At 53.0% G+C, this 22,364-nt stretch overlaps 8 protein-coding genes across 8 annotated transcripts; 1 reads left to right on the plus strand and 7 right to left on the minus strand.

The window, feature by feature from the left end:
• Positions 1–133: 133 nt before the first annotated feature.
• Positions 134–475, minus strand: Aud_002172 (uncharacterized protein; the record flags this gene model as incomplete). The annotated part of the gene is made up of 1 exon (XM_043296173.1): positions 134–475. The coding sequence occupies one exon, from the start codon at positions 473–475 to the stop codon at positions 134–136; it is 342 nt and encodes a 113-aa protein (XP_043152108.1).
• Positions 476–558: 83 nt separating this feature from the next.
• Aud_002173 (RNA polymerase II mediator complex subunit MED27 domain-containing protein) lies at positions 559–1,713 on the minus strand (the record flags this gene model as incomplete). The annotated part of the gene is made up of 3 exons (XM_043296174.1): positions 559–756; positions 819–1,472; positions 1,525–1,713. The coding sequence occupies 3 exons, from the start codon at positions 1,711–1,713 to the stop codon at positions 559–561; spliced, it is 1,041 nt and encodes a 346-aa protein (XP_043152109.1).
• A 600-nt stretch (positions 1,714–2,313) lies between these two features.
• Aud_002174 (cytochrome P450) lies at positions 2,314–4,008 on the minus strand (the record flags this gene model as incomplete). The annotated part of the gene is made up of 4 exons (XM_043296175.1): positions 2,314–2,483; positions 2,534–2,800; positions 2,854–3,517; positions 3,562–4,008. The coding sequence occupies 4 exons, from the start codon at positions 4,006–4,008 to the stop codon at positions 2,314–2,316; spliced, it is 1,548 nt and encodes a 515-aa protein (XP_043152110.1).
• Positions 4,009–4,511: 503 nt separating this feature from the next.
• On the minus strand, positions 4,512–6,340 carry Aud_002175 (putative serine peptidase, family S28; the record flags this gene model as incomplete). Its single annotated transcript, XM_043296176.1, has 3 exons — positions 4,512–5,772; positions 5,825–6,036; positions 6,083–6,340. 3 exons carry the CDS (start codon positions 6,338–6,340, stop codon positions 4,512–4,514), a joined length of 1,731 nt encoding a protein of 576 aa, XP_043152111.1.
• A 2,546-nt stretch (positions 6,341–8,886) lies between these two features.
• On the plus strand, positions 8,887–11,005 carry rglA (putative rhamnogalacturonase B; the record flags this gene model as incomplete). Its single annotated transcript, XM_043296177.1, has 12 exons — positions 8,887–9,142; positions 9,190–9,291; positions 9,336–9,457; positions 9,504–9,573; positions 9,618–9,693; positions 9,741–9,792; positions 9,839–10,050; positions 10,106–10,327; positions 10,382–10,628; positions 10,684–10,824; positions 10,874–10,930; positions 10,976–11,005. The coding sequence occupies 12 exons, from the start codon at positions 8,887–8,889 to the stop codon at positions 11,003–11,005; spliced, it is 1,587 nt and encodes a 528-aa protein (XP_043152112.1).
• A 112-nt stretch (positions 11,006–11,117) lies between these two features.
• On the minus strand, positions 11,118–12,782 carry Aud_002177 (chlorohydrolase family protein; the record flags this gene model as incomplete). Its single annotated transcript, XM_043296178.1, has 1 exon — positions 11,118–12,782. One exon carries the CDS (start codon positions 12,780–12,782, stop codon positions 11,118–11,120), a length of 1,665 nt encoding a protein of 554 aa, XP_043152113.1.
• Positions 12,783–13,523: 741 nt separating this feature from the next.
• Positions 13,524–16,763, minus strand: Aud_002178 (glycine decarboxylase subunit P; the record flags this gene model as incomplete). Its single annotated transcript, XM_043296179.1, has 2 exons — positions 13,524–13,579; positions 13,637–16,763. The coding sequence occupies 2 exons, from the start codon at positions 16,761–16,763 to the stop codon at positions 13,524–13,526; spliced, it is 3,183 nt and encodes a 1,060-aa protein (XP_043152114.1).
• A 2,696-nt stretch (positions 16,764–19,459) lies between these two features.
• Aud_002179 (putative phthalate transporter) lies at positions 19,460–21,265 on the minus strand (the record flags this gene model as incomplete). Its single annotated transcript, XM_043296180.1, has 8 exons — positions 19,460–19,583; positions 19,644–20,105; positions 20,152–20,369; positions 20,414–20,559; positions 20,612–20,729; positions 20,780–20,908; positions 20,956–20,995; positions 21,048–21,265. The coding sequence occupies 8 exons, from the start codon at positions 21,263–21,265 to the stop codon at positions 19,460–19,462; spliced, it is 1,455 nt and encodes a 484-aa protein (XP_043152115.1).
• Between the last annotated feature and the right edge of the window lie 1,099 nt (positions 21,266–22,364).

The following is a 22,364-nucleotide window of genomic DNA, read 5'->3' on the forward strand; positions in this document are numbered from 1 at the left end:
GAATAGTTCGCTTTGTTGTTAAGCTCGCTGCCCTCTCTCGTTTCCAAGCTCAGCTCGCTGCCTTTCCTCGTTTGTCTCGCTGTCTCCTTCCTAAGCCCTGCTCGCCGAGCTCGCTGCAATGCCCTCCACAACACTAGGCTGGATCTGGCCGAAAGATCCCCGGCCAGGTAACCCCTCGCGCTGGCCCCGTCGGTGGCGCCTCTTCGATGTCCTGACCAATCGCGGGCCGGATATATATGTCGGGAAGATCAACAGCCGGAGCCAGAATCAGCAACGGATCAATTGGTCCGGGTGGGAGTGTCCGCAGGAGTGCTGCTGCGCCGGGGGAGACGAGACGCCGTTCCCGTGGGCGAGGCGGGGGGCGTGTGAGCGGTACGACTTCCGGCGGAGGAGGTATGTGGTTCCGGATCATGGGACGTGGTGTGGGGTTGAGTATTGCGATGAGGAGGGGGATGGGAGAAGAAGGCGGGTGCATGTCATTCCGCGGCGGTATTGGGATTGGAGGGGAGTGGAGTATCCGGCTGGGTATTGGCATGATGTTGTGCATGGGGTACATGGTTAACTGAAGATAGGGCCGGAGGATGGGGGAGAATCAATGCAGGCGGGATGGTAGGCTTCCCAGACGACTGGTTGGTCTTGGGACGATTGGATGGGGTTGGGTCTGCGGATGGAGGGGAGTTGCGCGGCGTTGTCGGTCATTTTGCCGCATTTCACACAGGGGGTCTGTTTGACGTCGGAGTAGGAGGCGATCATGTCCTGAATTGAGGATTAGACTTGTCTCGCTGCATCTGGTGTTGGTGTCAGTGTTGTAAACTTACCAGTAGATACGCAATATCCCACTGCCGCGGACAAGCATTCAGACAAGCGGCCACCGCCGTTTCCAGCTTCGTCTTCGGTTTACCCGGAGCCGCCATGTCCTGAACCCGCCAATCGGCCATGTCATGTCCATCTCCATTGACCGCCTGCAGCTGGAATGCCATGCCGGCCTTGACAAGAACAATAGTGATCCTGGCCTGGTCCTGATGAGCCATTACCCGAACACCTGGTAAGTTTCGTCGGATAAACGTCTCCACGATCGTCCTCCAGCCTCCCTCGACCGCTTGGATCTTCGCGCGTTCCTCCTCCTCCTTAACCCTCTGCTGCTGCTCCTTCTGCGCCCGCTCCTCTTTCTCAAGCTCCTCCAGAAGAACATCATAGTCCCGCTCCCACATCCCCGTCGGCTGCAGCAGCTGGCCCCCATTCTGCTTGATCCGAGCGTCCACATGGTCCCAGATGGCTTTCATTTCAGGGCTCCGCCACATCGCCTGGAACTCCTGGACCTCTGCAACGCTCGCGCGTGCCGTCTGCGAGAGCTGTTCAGAGAGCACCCGCGGCGACTTTGGCAGCGGCCTCCTCGCAGCCGCCTTGGGGTTGACGATGGGGACTATCGGCTCCATGAGACGCCCAGAGACTAGAGTCCGTAGTTGGTGGATCTGCACTTGTCAGCTTGAACATGCGATCAACACAAGGGGAGGGAAAACCAACCGTGGCCTCCATCTTCTGCAACTTGGCTAGCGACGACACATACTGCATCTCTGAGGTCCAGGCTTCACCGCTCGCATTGTTTTTGTCAGGAATCTCGGCGAGTTTTGTATCCTGAGGAGGATGCTCCATTTTAGGGACAATGACACCTGTCGCAGGCGGTCGTGAACTGGGGTTTGAAGTAGAGGCCATCTTGACTGACCGCTCAGTGAGACGGTGATGAATGCAGAGTCAGCTGGATTTGCTAGACTCCTCGCAAGAATGAACTGCAGCAAGGGAGTATACACCGGCCGCCCCCAAGATGGAGCTTAAGGAGCGGTGAGAGGAGGAGCTGATTATTTGTTCCGACGAAAGGCCGGCATTCAGATAGCCCGGTTACTTGATGTCGATTTGACTGGCACACGATCTCCCTGATAAGACAAGCTTCCGGGAAAGGTGAAGATGCGTCGAAAGATTATGGCGCTCCAGTGAGGTGTTCCTAAGGTCTGAGTGTGTTCTACTCTACCAATAGTTGAAGTGATTCGATGGTGTCAACGGTGGAAATCCAGCCCATCTCACTCGGCGAATCATGGAGATAATCCGCGCCACCGCACCAGCCACATGTGGCGCATGGACCACTTTCCTCTTTTGGATGTACTTGTCTGGTATTCTGTGATAGAAACCTCCATTATAAGCATCAGTTCAGCTATGTAGTAAACTGTATACTAGGCATATCTTGTAAATAGGTACGTTCAGATTTGTTTAAGCCAAAAAATAATTCAAATCGTAACAGTCATGCTTCGTATATCACTGTCAAAGTGCCTTCGACGAGTACAGTCTAATATATACACCTCTATCATGAGCCAGAGTGAGATTCGTCTGCTGAACTGGCTCAATCAGGTCCGGCTCCGCGTTCTCAATCCGATCAAACCGCTGGAGTAATTTGACAATCGTAAAGCTGGCCTCGGTGAGTGCGTATTGTTCTGCAGATGTTAGCCGGCAGTAAAGCCTCTTGAAAGAAAGGAGCACTCACGGCCTAGGCAGATCCTGGGGCCTCCGTTGAAGGGAAGATAATCCCATCCTCGTCGGCCGTTTTCTTCCCAGCGTTCAGGTCGGAACTCGTTCGCGTCCGGGCCATAGAAGTCTGTCCGGCGATGCATGGCGTATACACTGTAGGTGACTATCGTGCCCTTGCGGACGTAGACGGGGGACTTTTGGTCCGGGCCACCTCCGAGAGGTAATGTTGTGTCCTTGTTGGCGACGCGGAAGTTGGCAGGGACGGGTGGCAGGAGCCGGAGAACTGGTCGGTTGTCAGAATACTCCTACTCTGAACTGTCTAGGGGGTTGACGTACCTTCGTTCAGCACATATCGCAAGTACGGAATATCCTTGAGTTTGGTCTGCGTGATCTCGTCCTTGGGGTGCTCAGCATCGCCGAACGCATCGACAATGGCCTGACGAAGTTTGGTCCACACGTTCGGATGGCGAGCCAGATAGAAGAAGGTCGAGCTGAGCAGGCTGGCGGTTGTATCGCGCCCCGCCAGCAGGATGTTGAGCATGTTGTCTCGCAACACCTTTGGATTGTCGTTCTCGGCCGCCAACGCCTCAGCAAAGATATACCGGCCTCCAGGCTGCTTCTTCTCCGGATTCCGCCGCGACTCGAGGGCGAGCTGAACATAGTGGTCGACGACCTCATGGACGCGCTTGTTGGCGTCGCGGAATTCCTTGGGGTTGATCATCCAGTAGAAGTTGACCGCTCGGGACCTCGCAGCCAGATACTCCTGTGCCAAGTTGAACGCCTCTGCGAAGCCCTCCGCGTTACCGACGGCCGATTTACCCAGAAGGCCGGTGTCCGTGCCAGCCTGCAGAGAGCCCACCGATTCCCCGAAGAGGAAATGAGTCGCTGAATCGATCGTGAGGAGGAAGAACAGCCGCTGAATATCGAATGTCGAGCCGTCTTTCGGGACTAAGTCGATCAGTCTGGAGATGTGGCCGTCCATCAAGTCCAGGTCGGCAACCTGAGGAGTCAGCACGGTCCCAGGAGATGCAAACAATCACTCACCTGATCCCTCGTAAACTGGGGTCGTAATAGCGCCCGCGCATGCGACCAGCCCGCTCCATCCAGCGTAAAAATGCCGTCCCCAAGCAACGGGTAAAACTCCTGGTGTCTCGTCCCGAGCTCGAAATCATTGAACTGGGTCGCGAGCAGAGCCTTGAGATTCTCCGGCTCGATCGTAGCTATCATCGGTCGTCCAAAGATAGACTGCGTAAACGTGTTGCCGTACTTTTCGTACTGCTCGGCGATAAGCTCAATCCATCTCTTCTCCTTGACGGCTTTTTTCAGTCGTAGAAACGCAGAGATGCCAAAGATGCCCGCTGCCCCTTCGACGGGGGGCTGACAGCGCAGAGATCGGGCCTGTTTGCGGTGCTTGTACAGTTGCTGGAAATAGCGCAGGACCAAGAAGGTGGTGTATACTGCGGTGAATAGCGCAATAGCAGGGGCCAGCATGGTGTCGTGCCCTGGTTGGGTGAGGTTGTACTTGTGACTTGTATGACAATACCAATTATCCGAGTGTTGGAATTAGAAATGGTCCAGACTGGTGTGACCAAAGTTATCCATGACCGCAGCGCTGACTATTTATACCACATGCCGATGTAGGTTTCCAGGCTACCCCTCAGTATGTGATCTTGACAACCTCGCTATTCTGGAGATATGTTGATGCTTCGGCGGAGAGGCAGACTCGTAACCCGACACATGTGAGTGGATCGCTGCAAACCTTGCATTCCATGGAACCTACGAGGCACAGAAAACTCAACGTGTGAATGGTCCAAATGCAAATAGATGAGCGATCCATCGCAAGCACATACGAAAATGGTTAGACAGAAAGGATGCAACATGTCAGGCTCAAGTTATGCACCGTCTAGTCTCGGCTAAGTCGCAAGCATATATGAAAAAGGCTAGCTACAACGCAAGGATCAACCACGCTAACCACTCCCCACAATCAAATGACATCAATAATCACTGTGACTGCCGGACTGATTTTGCCTGAAACATGGCAGCCATTGTTTCAAGGCCTGGATAAAGTAATCTCGGGAGACTGCCGCGTCCGGGGTGAGCTGAAAGTCGGGGCAGTGCACCGCGTTCTCCATAATGTACCCAAATACCGCCTCTTCGCCTGTGGAGACCCCACAGGCCGGTATTTCAGTTGTGAAATTGACTCCCGGTGGAGCCCAGTTCTCGTCAGATAACACCGACAATGGCCTCCAGGGATCAAACTGTCCACCGCTAAAGTACACGTTGGACGGTCGGATAGTCCAGCCGCCGAACTCTTCATTCAAGCTTTCCGTCTGTGGTTGTGGCGGTAGGAGTCCAACCTGAACGGCATTTGGGAACTGGCGATAACAAAGTTCCTGCTGATACTCCAGGGTCTGATACGAGGAAAGAAGCGCATGCGAGCCAAAGTTGCTGCTCTGGAAAAACCCCCATTCAGTGCAGTATTGCCAAGTCCAGCTAATCAATTCAGGGACGGTGTTGGGTTGGCTGAAATCGCACGACAATGGCTCTGATGCATTAAGGCCGTTGCAGTTAGTCCCGTATATCCTGTTGACCAGTGATATGAAATAAGGAAAGGACGCCCAGCGCTCTGCGACGTATTTGCTGCCGCGGATCGGGGCAAGACCTTCCGACCCTGCCGACTGGTTTGTCGCTGGGTCCAGCTCGAGGTAGTTGCAGAAATTGTGCAAGCTTTGATTACCGCTCCCAATACTGTGAGCCTGAAAGGGTCCGTAAAGAGCGCCCAAAGCCGTGGTGAAGTCTCCATTGCTGTTCTTCTCCGCGTCGGGTCCAAGAAACAGCCGTTTGATCGACGCGGACGTCTCTTCGTTGGACAACTGGTCATCGATGTACTTGAGAGCAGCCTGAATGTCTTTCGTACAGTTACTGTACCCGTTGGCCACCATAGCACGGTAAATCTGCTCATAGTACACGCTCATATCTATTTGAGCCTGGACGGGAGCGGACGATGCATAGGCTGCAAATATGGTATCGGGATATTTGTTGCGAGTGAACGCGGCACGGATACCAGGATAGGATCCACCGATCATAACCCAAGGAGTTCCTCTGGGTGTCAGATCGATGTCGGGATGACTCGTCCGGCTGAAATTTGCAGCAAAATATGGGATATCGGCCAGGGCTTGCTTGGTGGTGAGATACTTCATGTGCTCCACGGGCATATCCTGGCTGACGGGGAATGGAAGGGAGTCTCCATAATACCTTCGCGACATCAGTACATATCTCATACTTCCAAGGCATCTGGCGGGCCTACCTGTGCTCCCACACAACTCCCATGGCGCGAAACTCGTGCAACAGCAGACTAAGCCAGGATGAGGAATTTGCCAACAAAGAAACCGAATATTCAGCAGTAGCCTCTCCAATGTCATAGACCATGATCGGGCTTTCAGGGACATAGAACTCTTCATTGACCCAAAACCTGTTTCGATAGGTGCCAAGCCAAGGATCCTCGTGGTCAATGGGAATCTGCACGAGTCAGAACAAATCGATTACTTGTCAGGTGTGGACTCACCTCTGTATATTCTGCCGCAATCGTGGAATCTGCAGAATCGAATATCATAGAACGGAAAGCTTCAGGGTCATTCAATGCGAGATGAGAATCCAAGCCCAACCCAGCGGCGAGTCGCAGGTCTCTTTCTAGTGTAGATGCTGGTAGTCCTATGCCTGTGACAGGGTCGAAGAGTAGGGCAAGACTCATTGCAGCGAGCCATGATGGATAGAGCTTCATCAGAAAGTCTAACACGAGGATCAACTCAATGTCCAAGTCCATGTGAGATAAAACCAAGGAGGCTTGAGCAAGATCTGCCTGGTGAGTTGAGATATCGGGTCAATGACCGATAAGCTGGAGCTGGCAGACATATATACCCGTCAGGCCCTCGAGGAGGAGTCTCCGAAGTTAATGTAGTCATTTTGCAATTGTAGTCGCCAGTCCTGAGCAAGCGATGGGAATTCACAACCGTCGCTGTCACCGAGACAGGGGATATCGCGTGCAGTACGACTCAGTTGTGTCGCACAACAGATTACCGAAAGCAGCGATAATATCAACCATTCAACCGTCCATGAGGGTCCAGCCACCGATCGGAATGAAGCCACTTTTGGCGGACTTGGGACTCCAAAACTTCACCAATTGATTGACACTAAAATCAAATGATGCATTAGCGAGTCAAACGTAGCCACATGGTTATCTACTTCAGGGGCGGCTGAGCCCTTCTAGAACAATATGATCCATATCTCCGAACAATAGCTTCAGGTTGAGGATGCTCTATTTGTACAGAGCCACACACAGCGCACAGATATGGAATTGCTAATTTGGGATGCATACAGACAATGACAACCCATTTTAGTCGCGAACAGCGTCATGTTTTACCGAGTTAATAAGAAGTAAGAGTGAATGTGGTCCTTCGCCCGGGACGATTAACAGAACCGGTCACCCTCTCGAGGCTTGAGGAAGGACAATGAACAGATTCTGTGACATATTGTTTGCGCTTCATCATGCGATCTCGTATACGACGCAGTTTGACTGAAAAAGCTGTTCATGTTTGTTTCATGAAGAAGACTTTGAAGCGCCATAGTTCCCAAGTTCATGACCTTACTGCTAGAATGCCAGCGATAGCCTGCATCAGATAGGCATGCTCTGACTCTAACTCATGGAAATTGTGTCTTTGCACGCTGAGCATATTAGTCAGTGTTGGCTTGGAGAACCTGAATGGCAACCCATTACTCTGTTGTAGCGATTGTACTTGACAAATGGCAGTCCTCAAACTTGCGTTGAAATGCAATCGCCTCTGAATGAGGACAGGACGCGACAAACATGGCGTTAACATATCGATGAGGAATGCCTACATGAGTCTCCAACGAACGCTTCAAAGCACGGAAGGACAAAGTTGGAAACATCTCAGCTGCAGATCAAGTGTAACAGGTTATTTCAGTACAAATACAGACATCCATCTGCCCTTCAACTCCTAAACAGGAAATCATACTAGCATGAGTGAGCTGTGAACAACAACTTGGGCTGAAACCTCCGAGGATGTTCCGAATTGTTATGCTGTTCCTGGATCCTGATCTCTTGGCTATTCGAACTGATCTGTCAGCAACGATGAGTGAGACAAGCAACCTAGCAAGAACATGGTCTAGAATTCTACCTCACGCATTAATGAGCAGAAATGTTCCTCAATCTTCATATTCCAGGAGTCCTTCGGCTGGGCGGCTGGGACTTCCGGACTGATTCCGGTGAAGACTGGCACCAAGCCCACCAGGAGTTTCATTTCCCAACTCGGCACATTCGATCATCTTGGCAGTCTCAGGTGTAACAGCTCCTTTCTGCGCATTTGGATGACACTACGGTTACGAGGGATATGCATGAATTGAAAGGCATAGGATGAAATCTGACTGGGTTGGCCGATCGCAACACCTCTACCAGACTCGGGATGATACAATGCGAGGATGCAATGAGCGGTTGATTGATTGATGGAAATGGAAATTACTGAAAAGCCTCTCCCCTTGTAGAAGCTCAGGACGGAAAAAATCCGGGTGCACCTGACTTGGTGTCTATGGCGCCAAAGCCTGACGAAACCCAGTTGGGATCCCTAACGGCAAAAGTTCGATTGATTCAAAACCATGGCTGAAAGACAAGGACTTGAATTCTCGCGATAAAAGAGACCGAATCTGGCTTGCAATATGGGGTAACGGATTGACAATGGTCCTGCCAAACCCCGCCTGGTGATCGTCCCTTTTAGACCCGGCGATGTGATCCGAAGACATCATCCGGATGAACCAGAACCACTCCGGCAGCATGACGAGGTCGATGTTGGATTCTCTACGAGGGTTGCATGCGTGCAAGCTATCGAGGAGGAATGAAGCTAGTGTACGCAGTAATATCTCTCAAAATCACTGAAACCGTGTGAAGAAATTGGCCGGTATAAAGGAGCATCCTGCTGAGACTATGATACTTGGCAACCTTTCCCCGGAGAAACCTACCGCGTGGTAATTATCTATTTCGTGGCATTCGCGCAGGCTTCTCCGCATGCATCGGTACATATTGTGGGCCCAATTAATATACAGTCATGCACTCCTTCTTTAGCGCCAGCCTTGATAGATGAGGATGCCGTGCTCATGTTGCGCAATTATCCACCTCCTGAGATTGGTGGAACCCGTCAAATTGCCAGGAGGGGAAAATGTGATGGAGATGAAGATCCCTCCGTGTCTGAGGCTGTACATCCTGAAGAATGGCATCTGGTGATATATAAGCATCTGCACTTCTGCAGACCCACAAAAACAAACATCAGCTCAGAACGCCACCTCCCAGAGCGGTTCACAATGCTGTCGAAAGCTGTGCTTTTCTTGTCCCTTCCCTTCTGGGCTCAGGTTGCCAATGCGGCCTTTGGCATCACCACGACCAGCAGCTCCTATGTCATCGATGCCAACTCGGCGAATCCGTTGAAGTTTACGGTCAGCCGGTCGAACTGCGACATCACATCGATCAACTTTTACGGCTCTGAGCTGCAGTATCAAGGCACAGGCAGTCACATAGGGTCAGGGCTCGGATCTGCAACCGTCTCTGCCACTCAGAATGGTGTGTCCGACTGCCTGAGCATGACAGTATTGGGCTGACTTCTCTAGGCGATTATATCAAGGTTACCTGCTCGACGAGTACCTTGACCCAATACTTCGTTGTGCACAATGGAGACCCAATCATTCATATGGCCACCTACATTACTGCGGGTTAGTCCTCTGACCATGCTTCAGGATCTCTGCTGACCATCCAGAACCTTCTATTGGTGAGCTGCGGTTCATTGCCCGTCTCAACAACAACCTCCTTCCCAACGAGGAGCCATTTGGTCAAGTCTCAAACACCGCTGGCGGTACCGCCATTGAGGGCTCGGATGTGGTAAGTTGGTCATATCCGCAGCATACTCTCGTACTGACAGCCATAGTTCCTGGTCAATGGACAGACGCGCAGCAAGTTCTACTCCAGTCAGCGATTCATCGACGACCAGAGACACTGTGGGTAGCATCTACTTTCCTGGAATCTAGGCTAACAGACATAGGCGTCTCTGGCAGCGCGTATCGCGTTTGCATGATCCTCAACCAGTACGAATCTTCTTCCGGCGGTCCTTTCCACCGGTATGATTTTTCTGTTCCTATAACCGAGTCGCCACTGATTTCAACAGAGATATCAACTCCAACAACGGAGGCGACTACAACTCCCTCTATTGGTACATGGTAGGTGTTTGTCTGTCCGGAATCGTGCAATCACTAATGCGCCCAGAACTCCGGCCACGTCCAGACAGAATCGTACCGCATGGGTCTGCACGGCCCATACTCGATGTACTTTAGTCGCAGCGGCACTCCCAGCACCAGCATTGATACGTCTTTCTTTGCGAACCTTGGCATTACGGGCTATGTCGCGGCCAATGCCCGAGGCAAGGTGACTGGAAAAGCATCGGGTGCTAATTCCGCGTTTGCATGGGTTGTCCACTGGTATTGCCCTGCCCGGGAACCTTAAAACTAATGTCAGATATGACTGATTCTTTAGGTACAACGATGCGGCGCAGTACTGGACCTACACGGCGTCCGACGGCAGCTTCACCTCTCCCGCCATGAAGCCCGGAACCTATACCATGGTCTACTACCAAGGGGAATACAAGGTCGCCTCGACCTCTGTCTCCGTGTCGGCCGGCTCAACAACCACCAAAAACATCTCCGGGTCCGTGACGACCGGCAAGACTATCTTCAAGATCGGCGATTGGGACGGCCAGTAAGCGCACTTCAGCAAAAGATATTGACCCATAGAGAGATACTGACGATCTAGACCCACTGGCTTCCGCAACGCAGCAAACCAGCTGAGAATGCACCCGTCCGACTCGCGCATGGCCAGCTGGGGCCCGCTCACCTACACCGTCGGCAGCTCCGCGCTGTCCGACTTCCCCATGGCCATTTTCAAGGGGGTCAATGACCCCGTCACGATCAAGTTCACGGCGTCGTCCTCGCAGACCGGCGCCGCTACACTGCGCATCGGCACAACCCTGTCCTTTGCGGGTGGTCGACCACAAGTCAAGGTAGGCGGCCCTCCAGAGCCCCAGCTAGCTTTTTCTTCGCAAGCTAATGAGACAGGTCAACTCGTTTACCGGTCCGGCTCCCTCTGCGCCGACGAACCTCAACTCGCGCGGTGTCACCCGCGGCGCGTACAGGGGGTTGGGCGAGGTGTATAATGTTGCGATTCCGGCTGGCACGATCGTTGCGGGCACCAACACGGTACGTCGTCATCATGTTACAAGTTTAACTACCAAGCTGACGGGCACAGATTACCATCAGTGTTGTCTCTGGAAGCTCTGGAGACCAGTTCCTCAGTCCCAACTTTGTGAGTGCAGACGCCACTTTGTGTGTTTTAGACTAACATTGCTAGATCTTCGACTGCGTTGAGCTGTTCCAGTAGATGGCATCGTGACAGTATGAGAAGCGGTGGCTGGTATCTGGTAGCTAGTATTGACAATGAATTATTTACAACATGCTACGCTTCGCTTCGCTCTGCAGTAAAATATGACATGCTACCGCATGACTCTATCAAAAACGAACCAAGCGCTCACAAACCCCAACCCACACAACCACCACCTCGACTCCCAGCCCGTCCCGGTCCACGTAGCCTTCTTTCTCCCCGATGTGCTCACATCCGATTGTCCTTCATCCAAAGAGTGAACCAACGTCCCCCGAACCCAAACGGCCCTCACGTTCCGATCATCCCCCGTCCACACCCACTTATGCACTTTCTCCGTCCACGACTCCCACCCAAACAGGTCTACAACCCCGTGCTCAGCCGCCGCCGAGGACGACGTATGAGTATGACCCAGCCGAACCATCTGCGCATCAAAGGACATCCCAACCTCAAAGCCCCCGATCTCCCCGGCCAGATCCACAACCGCCGCGCCGCCCCGCGTACCAAGGTACAACCCCTCCTCGACACTCAGCACCTCCTCACCATCACTGCCACCTTCCTGAGAATGATTATGACTATGCCTCAACAGTCTCGAAACAAGACACGCCTGCCGCACCGCCTCGAGCACACTGCAATTATACCCGCCACTCACATCCGTGCCCAGTCCAACCTCCACCCCCGCCTCTAGCAATTTCCTCACAGCGCAAATCCCACTCCCCAGCGCTGAATTCGACGCGGGACAATGCGATACCTTGGCGCCCCGCGACGCAATCAGTTCCCGCTCAGACGGGGACAGATGCACCGCATGCGCGAGGATCGTGCGCGGCGTGAGGAGCCCGAAGTCGTCGTATACAGATGTGTAGTCCTTGCTCTGGGGGAAGAGCTCGCGGACGAGAGATATCTCGCCTGTATTCTCGGAGAGGTGGGTTTGGATGTGGAGCGGGGGATTGTAGGAGTTTGCGAGCTGGGCGAGGCCGCGGAGGGCGGGCGCGGAGCAGGTCGGCGCGAAGCGCGGGGTGAGGATGGGGTGGATAAGCGTGCCGGCTGGGTCGATGGAGTGGATGTGGGCGATTGTTTCTTGGGATTTGGTGACGGAAGCTTCGGGCGAGGGGTCGAGATAATAGTCCGGACAGAAGGAGGGGTTGTCCATGCAAACGCGGCCGATGAGGGCGCGCTGGCCGCGGGCGTGGCAGAGGGAGGCGAGGAGGTTGGTGGCGGGGACGTGGATGGTGGCGAAGTAGGAGGCGCAGGTGGTGCCGTTGGCGAGCGTGCGGGCGATGACGCGCGAGTAGACGGCGCGGGCTTTGGAGGTGTCGCTGAAGGAGGATTCGAGGGGGAAGGTGTATGTTTCGAGCCAGTCGAGGAGGGTCGAGGAGCCGAAGATGCCCGAGTTGGGGTATTGCGGGGCGTGGATGTGTGTATCTTCCGTTTTGTCAGCCTCTGCCTGATGCCATTGGCTATGCTTAGGGGACGAAGGGGGCATACCGATAAATCCGGGGAAGAAAAACTCATTCCTGTCCTCCCTTGCGCGAACCACTTCCGTGACCTTTCCGCTCAGCCCCAACTTCTCCGCCAACGCCTTCACGTTGCCGTCAGCTGGTGAGAAAAACCAGTCATACCCCGCGATTTTCCCGTCGCTATTCGAAACCCATAACGCGCCGTGATTAATCTCAAGCTCGGGTCGCCATTTCGCATCCGGATCCACCCCAGTCGGTTTGCGGGGAAGATGGATAAAAGTTCCGAGGAACAAAGTGTATGTAGGGGCCGTTGCCGTTGCCATTGCCAGATAGCAGCGCAGTAGAAAGCTATGTACTCGCAGAGATCATGTACAGGTATCAATGAAGACGTCACAGCCGTACGTCAATCCTTGTCAGCGACAGGAAGAAAGTCCTGATCCTGTTAGCGCATTCTTCAGCTACTCGTGGCCATATCTTACTATTAGTGATAGGTACTTCAACCCAATATATATGCAGCTGCAACAACCAGAGAGACGCAGAAATTCCGACCCAAAGCTCAACACCAGGACAACGGGTCGAGGTCTATCTAAATAGAGCTGGCGCAGGTCCCAGACCGCAGCAAGTCAGGTGGATACTGGGGTAGATGGGCAATTACTATCGGCCAATTGCGGCGAGAGAAAAGTTCCTCGTGGACGGAGAGCGGCCAGCTCCGATGCCTCAGGTACCCACCCCAGCGCCAAGACCATGTGATCGTGGCAAGATCCGATAAGATAAGGATTCAGCAGTACGGAGTCCAACTTGACTATGATAAGACTAATGGAGACTCTGATGATATAGTGAAATGCACACTGCGTTGAGCAGTGCAAACTGGTATTAACTCGCTATTTTCGGCTGCCATAGCTGCTGCCAGTCACTCTAAACAAAATCAAACGCCATCCCAATGTCTATCATGACTTGTTGAATCTTTTCATGCTGCTCATGCCACCGTAAATGCCTCCAAGGCAAGTGTTGAAGAAAGGTTGAAATAAAACTGAATCAGAAGAATGTTGAAACATGGGTATCATTTAATCCGTCTCATCTATCGGGCCGCAGGTGCAGAACAGGTTCTGATCACCGTATGCTATACATAAATTAGCTTTGTTCTTTTGATAAAAGAAAAAAAAAAAAGGAGACGTACCATCATCTACACGGGTCACCGAGGGCCAGAACTTCTTCTCCACCAAATATGGAAGGGGATATGCCGCAGCCTCCCGCGAGTAGGGACGGTTCCACTCGCTGGACAGCAGATCGCGCTGCGTGTGAGGGGAGTTCTTGAGAACGTTACCCTCACGGGGCTGCTCGCCGCTCTCAACGGCGGCAATCTCCTTGCGAATGGAAATGAGCGCATCACAGAACCGGTCCAGCTCCGCCTTGTTCTCCGACTCGGTGGGCTCAATCATGAGAGTGTTGGCCACAGGCCAGGACATGGTCGGGGCGTGGAAGCCGTAGTCTTGCAGACGCTTGGCAATATCGATGGCCTCGATACCGCAGGTATCCTTGAACTTGCGCACATCGAGGATGAACTCGTGGGCGCAGCGGCCGTTGTCATTGGTGTAGAGAATGGGGTAATGGGGTTTGAGGCGGGAGAGGATGTAGTTTGCATTCAGGAGAGTAATCTTGGTGGCATGAGTCAAACCCTTGGCACCCATCATGTTGATGTAGTTGAAGGTGATGGGAAGAATGCTGGCGCTACCCCAAGGAGCAGCGCTGATTGGGGGCGAAGAGGTCTCCCCACGCTTGGATTGCAGGTACTCGCTGGCCGGGTGCGAAGGTAGGAAAGGACGCAGGTGCTCCGCAACACCAATGGGACCCACACCGGGGCCACCACCGCCGTGGGGGATGCAGAAGGTCTTGTGCAGATTCAGGTGGCACACATCGGCACCAATCTCACCGGGAGAGCATAGACCAATCTGCGCGTTCATGTTGGCACCGTCCATGTAGACCTGTCCGCCGTGCTGGTGGACAATCTCGCAGGCCTCCTTGACACCCGGCTCGTACACGCCAAAGGTGCTGGGGTAGGTGATCATGATGGCCGCAAGTTCATCCTTGTGCTTCTCGCATTTGGCCTTGAGGTCGGCCAGATCCAAGTTGCCGGTCTTGGTGTCGCACTTGATCGTGACCACGCGCATACCAGCCATAGCAGCACTGGCGGGGTTGGTGCCGTGGGCCGAGACGGGGATCAGACAGATATTGCGCTTCTCGCCTCCGTTGGCTTCAAGGTACTTCTTGATGACACGCAGACCAGCAAACTCGCCTTGAGCACCAGAGTTGGGTTGCACGGTGATCTCGGCCATGCCGGTGATGTCGGCAAGCTGCCGCTCAAGATCGTCGATCATCTGCGTGTAGCCCTTGGCCGTGTCGGCGGGCATGAAGGGGTGAATCTGGGAGAACTCGGGCCAGGAGACGGGGATCATCTCGGTGGTCGCGTTGAGCTTCATCGTGCAGGAGCCAAGAGGAATCATCGAGTGAGCGAGAGACAGATCCTTGGACTCGAGGTGGCGGATGTACCGCAACATTTCGGTTTCGGAATGGTGCGTGTTGAACACGGGGTGGGTGAGGTAGGGCGAGGTCCGTTCCAGGTTAGGGGGGATGGACTTGATGCCAATCTCTTCAGAGAGTTCAACCTCGCCCTTGCCGGCATGCTTGGAGAACATCTGCAACAGAGACTTGACCTCTTCGCGACCAACGGTCTCATCAATAGAGATACCGACCTTGGTGGAAGACACCCGGCGGAGGAAGATGTTCTGCTCGCGAGCGGCTGCAATGAGGGCGTCGGCCTCTTGGCTGCTGGCAAATTCGACGGACAGGGTATCAAAAACAACGCCGCCCTTGACCGGAACGTTGTAACCCATGGCAGTCAGCTTCTCCTGCAGAGTCGAGGTCATGGCCATGACACGCTGGGCGATAGACTTGAGGCCAACCGGACCGTGGTAAACGGCATACATGGCGCTCATGTTGGCAAGCAGAGCCTGGGCCGTGCAAATGTTGCTGGTGGCCTTCTCGCGACGGATGTGCTGCTCGCGGGTCTGCAGAGCCAATCGCAAGGCCCGGTTGCCCAGACGGTCCTTGGACACACCGACGACACGTCCAGGAACCTTACGCTTGTACTTGTCGGCGCAGGCAAAGAAAGCGGCGTGAGGACCACCAAATCCCATGGGGACACCGAATCTCTGGGCGTTACCAAACGCAATATCTGCACCGAACTCACCCGGAGCCTTGAGGAGGGTCAATGCGAGCAGATCGGTAGCAACGCTAAAGGTACCACCAGCGGCATGGATGCTGTCGCTCAGAGCCTGGAAATCGTACACACCACCCTCGGTATCGGGGTATTGCGCGAGAACACCAATGAGATTGTCACCTTGCTTCTTCACCAGCTCAAAGTCGTTCGCCATGATGTCACCAACAACCAGGTTGATTCCGAATCCCTCGGCGCGAGACTGCATGACTGCAATGGTCTGAGGGTGGCATAGATCAGACACCACATACGACTTGCCAGGTTTCTTCTGCTTAGCCATGGGGAGGGTGGCCAGAGACATGGTCATGGCCTCGGCAGCTGCGGTAGCCTCATCCAAGACGGAGGCATTGGCGAATGGCAAGCCGGTCAGGTCGGCGGTCAAGGTCTGGAAGTTCAGAAGCGACTCCAGTCGGCCTTGACTGATTTCAGGTTGGTAGGGAGTGTAGCTGGTGTACCAGGCAGGGTTCTCCAAAATGTTGCGGAGGATAACCGGAGGAACAATGGTGGGGTAGTAGCCGGTTCCCAGGTATGTCTTGCCGGAGATGTCAATCTGCTTGCGGTAGGTCTCAAGCAGCTTCAGCATATCCGTCTCTCCCAAGCCACCGTGTACACTGGAGCGGGGCAGGTTGATGTTGGCGCTGGGAGGGGTGACCGTGAGGTCTTTCTTGGACAGAATATCGGCGGGAAGCACCTGCTTGACGAACTCATCCAGAGATGCTACAGGGGGGTCCAGCGCGGCGAGCATCTCCTGGGCCGCCTCAGGTGAGGGGCCAATGTGACGGCGGGGAAATGTGTCGAGGGGTTGGAAGAGGTCGCGGGGGTGAGGGTCGCCATGGTCAGCTACGGAGCTGGTATAAACTGCCCGTCGCGAAGCTGGCGTTGCTTGTGTTGTAGTGTTGAGATAACGGCGAGTGGCCAATACCGGCGAGGGATAGGCCTTTCGCAGGGAGATGGAGCCAGGAGAGGTACGCAACCGCGTACGAAGGGCAAGCTGGCGAGTGCCACGGACGGCGCACCAGGATGCAGCCATGCCTGCAGATAGAAGAAGTCCAATGGACCGAGGCGGATTGTCCAGAGGAGAGGAGAGTAGGTGTGGCGTCAGAGGTCGGTCTCAGGACTCGGCCAGCTCAACACATGAACAGGGATGGATTGGGGGAAGAGTTGAGATGGTAAGAAGAGAAGGAATAAAAGAAATCATCCGAAGAAGAAAAATTGACCAGCACGAGATTGGCCGTCATAATTATTAGTTCTGCTCATTGTGTCCGACAAGAAGACCGCGGACGATGACGACCGACGGCGGGAAACTTTTGTCCTCCAAAGCGCCGATAACGCTGGACCGGGCCAATCACCGTCGATATCATATCCGCCGACGCGACTGATAAGAAGTTTTCCGCGGGAAACTTATGACCGCCAGCAAGGGTCCACTGCTGGTAGCAGTTTGCAATGAAGAAAGTTGAATGTCAAGGATTAAAACTTTTACTTAAATTGAGCTAAACATGAAGAATTCCAGACTTCCGTTTGATCTACCCTGTCGTGCAGATGGACTAATCATCAGCTACTCCAGCAATCCAGCTTCTCCGGCGTTCTTGGTACTTCCCCGAGGTGATTTTCCTGCGGAGTTCTTATAGGGAAATACCGGGGACATCCAATAATGGATCAATAATTCGGACCACAGCATCGTTCCTATATGTGGGACAACATATTAGTTCTGTAGTCAATGCGATAACCATCTCCTCCGAAGTCAAACCACTTATCTTGCAGCAACTCCGCTGCTGATGGCCTGTCCCTCGGATCAAGTTTCATTATCTTGACACTATTAATGGGCATTAGCTGAATGATGAAAGGCAATGGTATTCCAAAAGCGGAATATAAACAGATAATAAATTTCATAAGTTATGCTGGTGAAGGCGTGCCTTAGAACCCAGAGTGCGCAGCAGTCTGTTTGACTAGTAATAAGAATAATATTTCGTTAGACATTCATGCCTTAGGTTATCTATAAGCTGTAAGCAGACCAAAATAATACAACCACCACTAAACCTCCAAAGTCACATGCTATTCTATTGGCCTTGAGATCAACGTGTTGATGACCCTGGACATAAGAAATCACCTCTCAACTAGGACTGGGAAGAGTGGAAACGGTGTAAATAAAATCTTCTGTTATCTCCTTGCTGTCCATGAGGGCATTGTAGTATTCAACCTTATCCTCGACCTAATCATATGCAGCTAAATCATCCAGCGTGTTAGTCAAAAATGTTTTTACTTCCTCTGTATCCCTATACTCATCCATGCGCTCATCCTACCATTCAGCACCTCATTGCTTCCGCAATTGCAGGCAAGGGAAGCTAGGCGTATCAAAAAAGCCCCTCGACAGAAGCATGCGGAGCCACATGGCACCTGAGTCTTCGGACCATTGGATGAGTTCGGAGAGTTCTTTCCCTTGGTTTTCTGTCATATTTGCCGCTTCTTCTGCCAGCACACGCTTATAGATTTCCAGATATATAAAAATAGCGGTGCAGATACGTCCGTCCACGCGAGCCATGTTCACTTTATTGATCCAATGCGACTCGTCCGCCATATGAAGAAGGTGGAGAGGTTTATGGTAGTCCATGATGGAAGATTGTCTCCGGGTACTAAGCCAGAGAGAGAAATGTGCTTGCCAGAGATTCGAGAGCACTGGGCAGGTATAGGCAAGTGGAATTCTATCGTAATCACTGTCACACAATTAGTGATTTTGAATGAGGCACTCTGAGGAGCAGATGACCAATAGATCATCAGGGCCATTAGCGACCATGCGTCTTCGGAGTGGTTGCTGCTCTATGATGTAACAAGTTGATAGGTCTAAAGAAGCCGTGGTATATTCAGCGCGATCAAGAAAGCACAAGTAGTAGGTCGTGAATGTACTACAAATTCATATCCTTAATCTGCTTCTCATTCAATTCACCCTCCCCATCAAACTCTCCCATCTTCGTCCCCTTCTCATCCATCTCCGTCTCCTCCAGCCTATCACCATCCCCATCCTCATCCTTCCCCCGATATTGGATACTTCCGAAACCCCTCCTCACACCTCCCACAATAAACCCCTCAAATACCCCACCCCAACAGACTCCCTACACCGCTCAAACGCAATCCCCTCGCCATCACAACTCCGACACTGCATCGAGATGTACGGCGCATGGAACTCGCCGCGTGCCTCGTCGCCGCCGCCCTCCATCTCGAAGAACCCGCGTTTGCCGAAGCAGGAAGGGCACGGCTCGGAGGTGGTCCCTGTGCCGGTGCAGCGCCTGCAGGGGTGGATTGTTGGACAGGTGGTGCAGGGCATTCTTCCGCTTGCGAGCTGGCTGCTGGCTAGTGTAGTGTTTGAGGTGATGGCTGTGTTTGTGTGTGTTCTTACGCTCAAACTTTGGTAGGTTTGGGTAGATAGATAGATAGTGGTTAGTGCGGGGTATGATCTTTTAGTTCCTTATGCTATAGAAGCTGGGCTATGATAAGCTTAAGAGCTGGAGCCTGGGGCGTGATGACAACAGTTGCATGACCAGGCCAGGCAGCTAAGTAAGGACTGCTGACAGGGCTTGTTTTATGTGGGGTGATGAATATTTTAGACATAGAGTGATATCAGCTGGCTATCTTTCTTGGCTCGTGGAGCACAGGATCAGTTTCATTAAACTGCGTCATTATGTGAAAGCTAGCTAAAGCCACGATAGGTCATCATATAATCCATTTAGACGTTTAAATCGTATACCGGAAGGAAGCCGACCCCTCGATAATCCGCTGCCCCCGATCCGCCTGCTTATTGCAGATGCGGAACCACAGACTCATAGCCGCCACGATAATCAGAATCAGAACATTGCATCTGCATTAGTTAGTATTAACCAGGGAAGAACAGTGGGGAGGAAAAGATAGGGAGACGCACCCGATAGTCGTCGAAATGCCTGGCCGATATCCCGGCGCATCCTGGGACCGGAAGACCAGACTGCTGACGATGCCACCAATGCCACCAAATCCGACCAGCGTCGCGCTGGAGAGCGCTCGGGTCCACTGGCCGCGGACATTGTTGGCCTGGTAGGCCATGATGGCGGGGATGTTGGAGTTGGCGCCGGCGGTGGCGAGGAAGACGCCAAAGTAGCGGACGGCGTTGTTCGAGTGGAAACCCAGGATGGGCAGGCCAATCAGACACAGGATGGAGTTGACGACGACGAGCACGCCTCGCACGCGGTACTTGTCGCCGACCCAGGCGGAGGCGAACATGACGATGCCGGCGAAGACGAAGGGGGGTGCGACGAGGCATTGGGAGGCGCCGACGCTGTAGCCCATACCTTGTTGGAGGATGATGGGCAGGAAGTATGCGATGGCGTAGGTGACGGTGGTTGTGCAGCTGCGGTGGTCAGTGGTGGAGTGGTCACTACCAGAAATAAACTTACAGGAAAAGCATTGCGAAGCCCCAAATCTTCGGGTCGAGCGCGGGGGTGAGGAAGCGTCTTAGAGTGAAGGGCTCATTATCAGCATCGGACCGGTCCCGGTTGATGCGCCGGACGATAAAGGCGCACTCCTTTTCGGTGAGGAATCGCCAGGATTTGTGTGCTCGATCGGGAAAGTCGACGAGCAGGAGAAGGGTCAAGACTCCAATAACTCCGGTGATCTATATCATCAGTACTGGCATTAGGTTTTGCGGGGTCAACTTACCACTCCCTCCATGATGAAGATCCATCTCCAGCCTCCCAGGCCCTGGATACCAGCCATTTGAGACAAGCCAAAAGCGAGAATACCCGCCAGGGCCGAGGCCACACATCCAATAAGATAGAACACCGAGAAGCGCTTTTGGACGTCGTCTATATCAAGTCAGTACGCAGCACCGGCCAACCGGGGCCAAGGGACACTTACATCTTACATACCAACTGGAAAGCAGGTACACACAGCCGGGAAAGTACCCTGCTTCCAGAATACCAAGCAGCATACGACATACAACCATTTGCTTCCAATCTTTCGTGAAGCCCATTCCCTGTCTCGCGATTAGGCTGATGACCCTTGACCAGAACATGGGAAACATACGACCAGAATTGCGCCCCATGAAATGACGATAGCTCCCAGAAAGAATGTAGGACCCAGTTTTCTCGTGATAACCGTCATGGCGGGTTGGAAGATGACATAGGGGACGAAGAATATAAGCACAATGACGGACTATTGAGTCAGCATCAGGTACTTGAAATTGAGACGTCGCAACATACATATCTCGTCCCTTTATGCAAACCCAACTCCTTGATCATACTGCTCAAGTTAACATCATCCAAGGCATCTGACGAAGTCAAAGGTCCCCTACCCCGCCACAGCAGCCATACTGAGATTCGTCCTGTCCATCAGCGAGATGCAGTATGCAAGACCCGTCATGGTGACCAGGCGCCGGTCAATGCGATGGATGATCTTGCGCTGCTCTTCGTACGAGTATTCCTCGTCATAGTCAATGTCGTCGAGAGCGCGCTGGCCGACATCTTCGACATTTTCCACGCTGCCAGGCTTCTCGCTGGTAGGAGGTGACATTGCGTTTTGTCTGGTTTCTGCAATTGCGGTTGAGCTGTCAGTCAGGATTGCTGATTTTAGTCTCAGATCGGCGGGGCAGACACAGATAGATATACGTTGCAGATCGCACACACCCTATGACAGTCAAATAGCTAGCTTTAGACAATTGCCCCTCTATCTGAAGCACCCGCGAGCTGGCCAGCGTCAGCTGACCTAATTGTCCGTGTGGAGTGTAGACTCGAACAACTACCGACAGCGCAAAGCAGAACAGAGCAATAGCCGACACCGTTTTGCAAAATACCTCGGTCGCTGGCAAGTACACCCCAGATAAAGTAGGGGAAATCAGAATTTCTCCCCAGCATTTTCGCTGGGGTATGTGGAGAGCGGCGCACCAAGACGATCCGGAGAGGTCTGGATGCGGGGGAAGAGAGACACTTGACATCAACACTGGCCCTTGGCAGCTTGGCGGGATCAGGGCCACGCGGTTTAAGGTTTCGCGATGGAAGTTACACGGTCAGCTGGAGCATGATAGTTTGAGTAAAGTAGAAAAAAAGAAGTCTGGATGGATGCAGGGAATAGAATCGTGTGTATCCATGGATGAGTGGGAAAGCTCTGGTCGCTATCCAAGTATAAGGTATCGGACTCAATCAACCAGACACTACGGAGTAACTTGTAGACATTCCCATGCCAATCGCCACTCTGCTAGTTAATGTCCGTCTCCACACTAAGCAGTCAACGTGTCTTCAGCTACTACCAGAGTGCCTGTTCAACTTCAGTGAAGAACCCCGCGTTCACCCGCGCCAACATTTCAAGCCCAATTGTGGCTGCTTTTGGGGCTGGTTTTACCTCTCTATGTCTACTTTGTAGCTATGTAGCTTAGATACCTAGACAAGCGAGCTATCTCGAGACCCTGTCCATTTTCACCCATAACCTAGGCACAACCCTGGTCTAGCCTCTAGATATCAACCTTAATCCATTACCCATACCAGGATCAAAGCACCCTCTATTGGCCAAGATTCTCCCCCAATGCATGCAAATGCAACTATCCAGCAGCACACGATTCCCTTGTCTTTTTTCAGAGTCATCGTGGTCTTGGTCCAGGACTCCAGGCTAGTCGCAG

This window comes from Aspergillus udagawae, assembly GCF_001078395.1.
Source record: "Aspergillus udagawae IFM 46973 DNA, scaffold_11, whole genome shotgun sequence".
NCBI lineage: Eukaryota > Fungi > Ascomycota > Eurotiomycetes > Eurotiales > Aspergillaceae > Aspergillus > Aspergillus udagawae.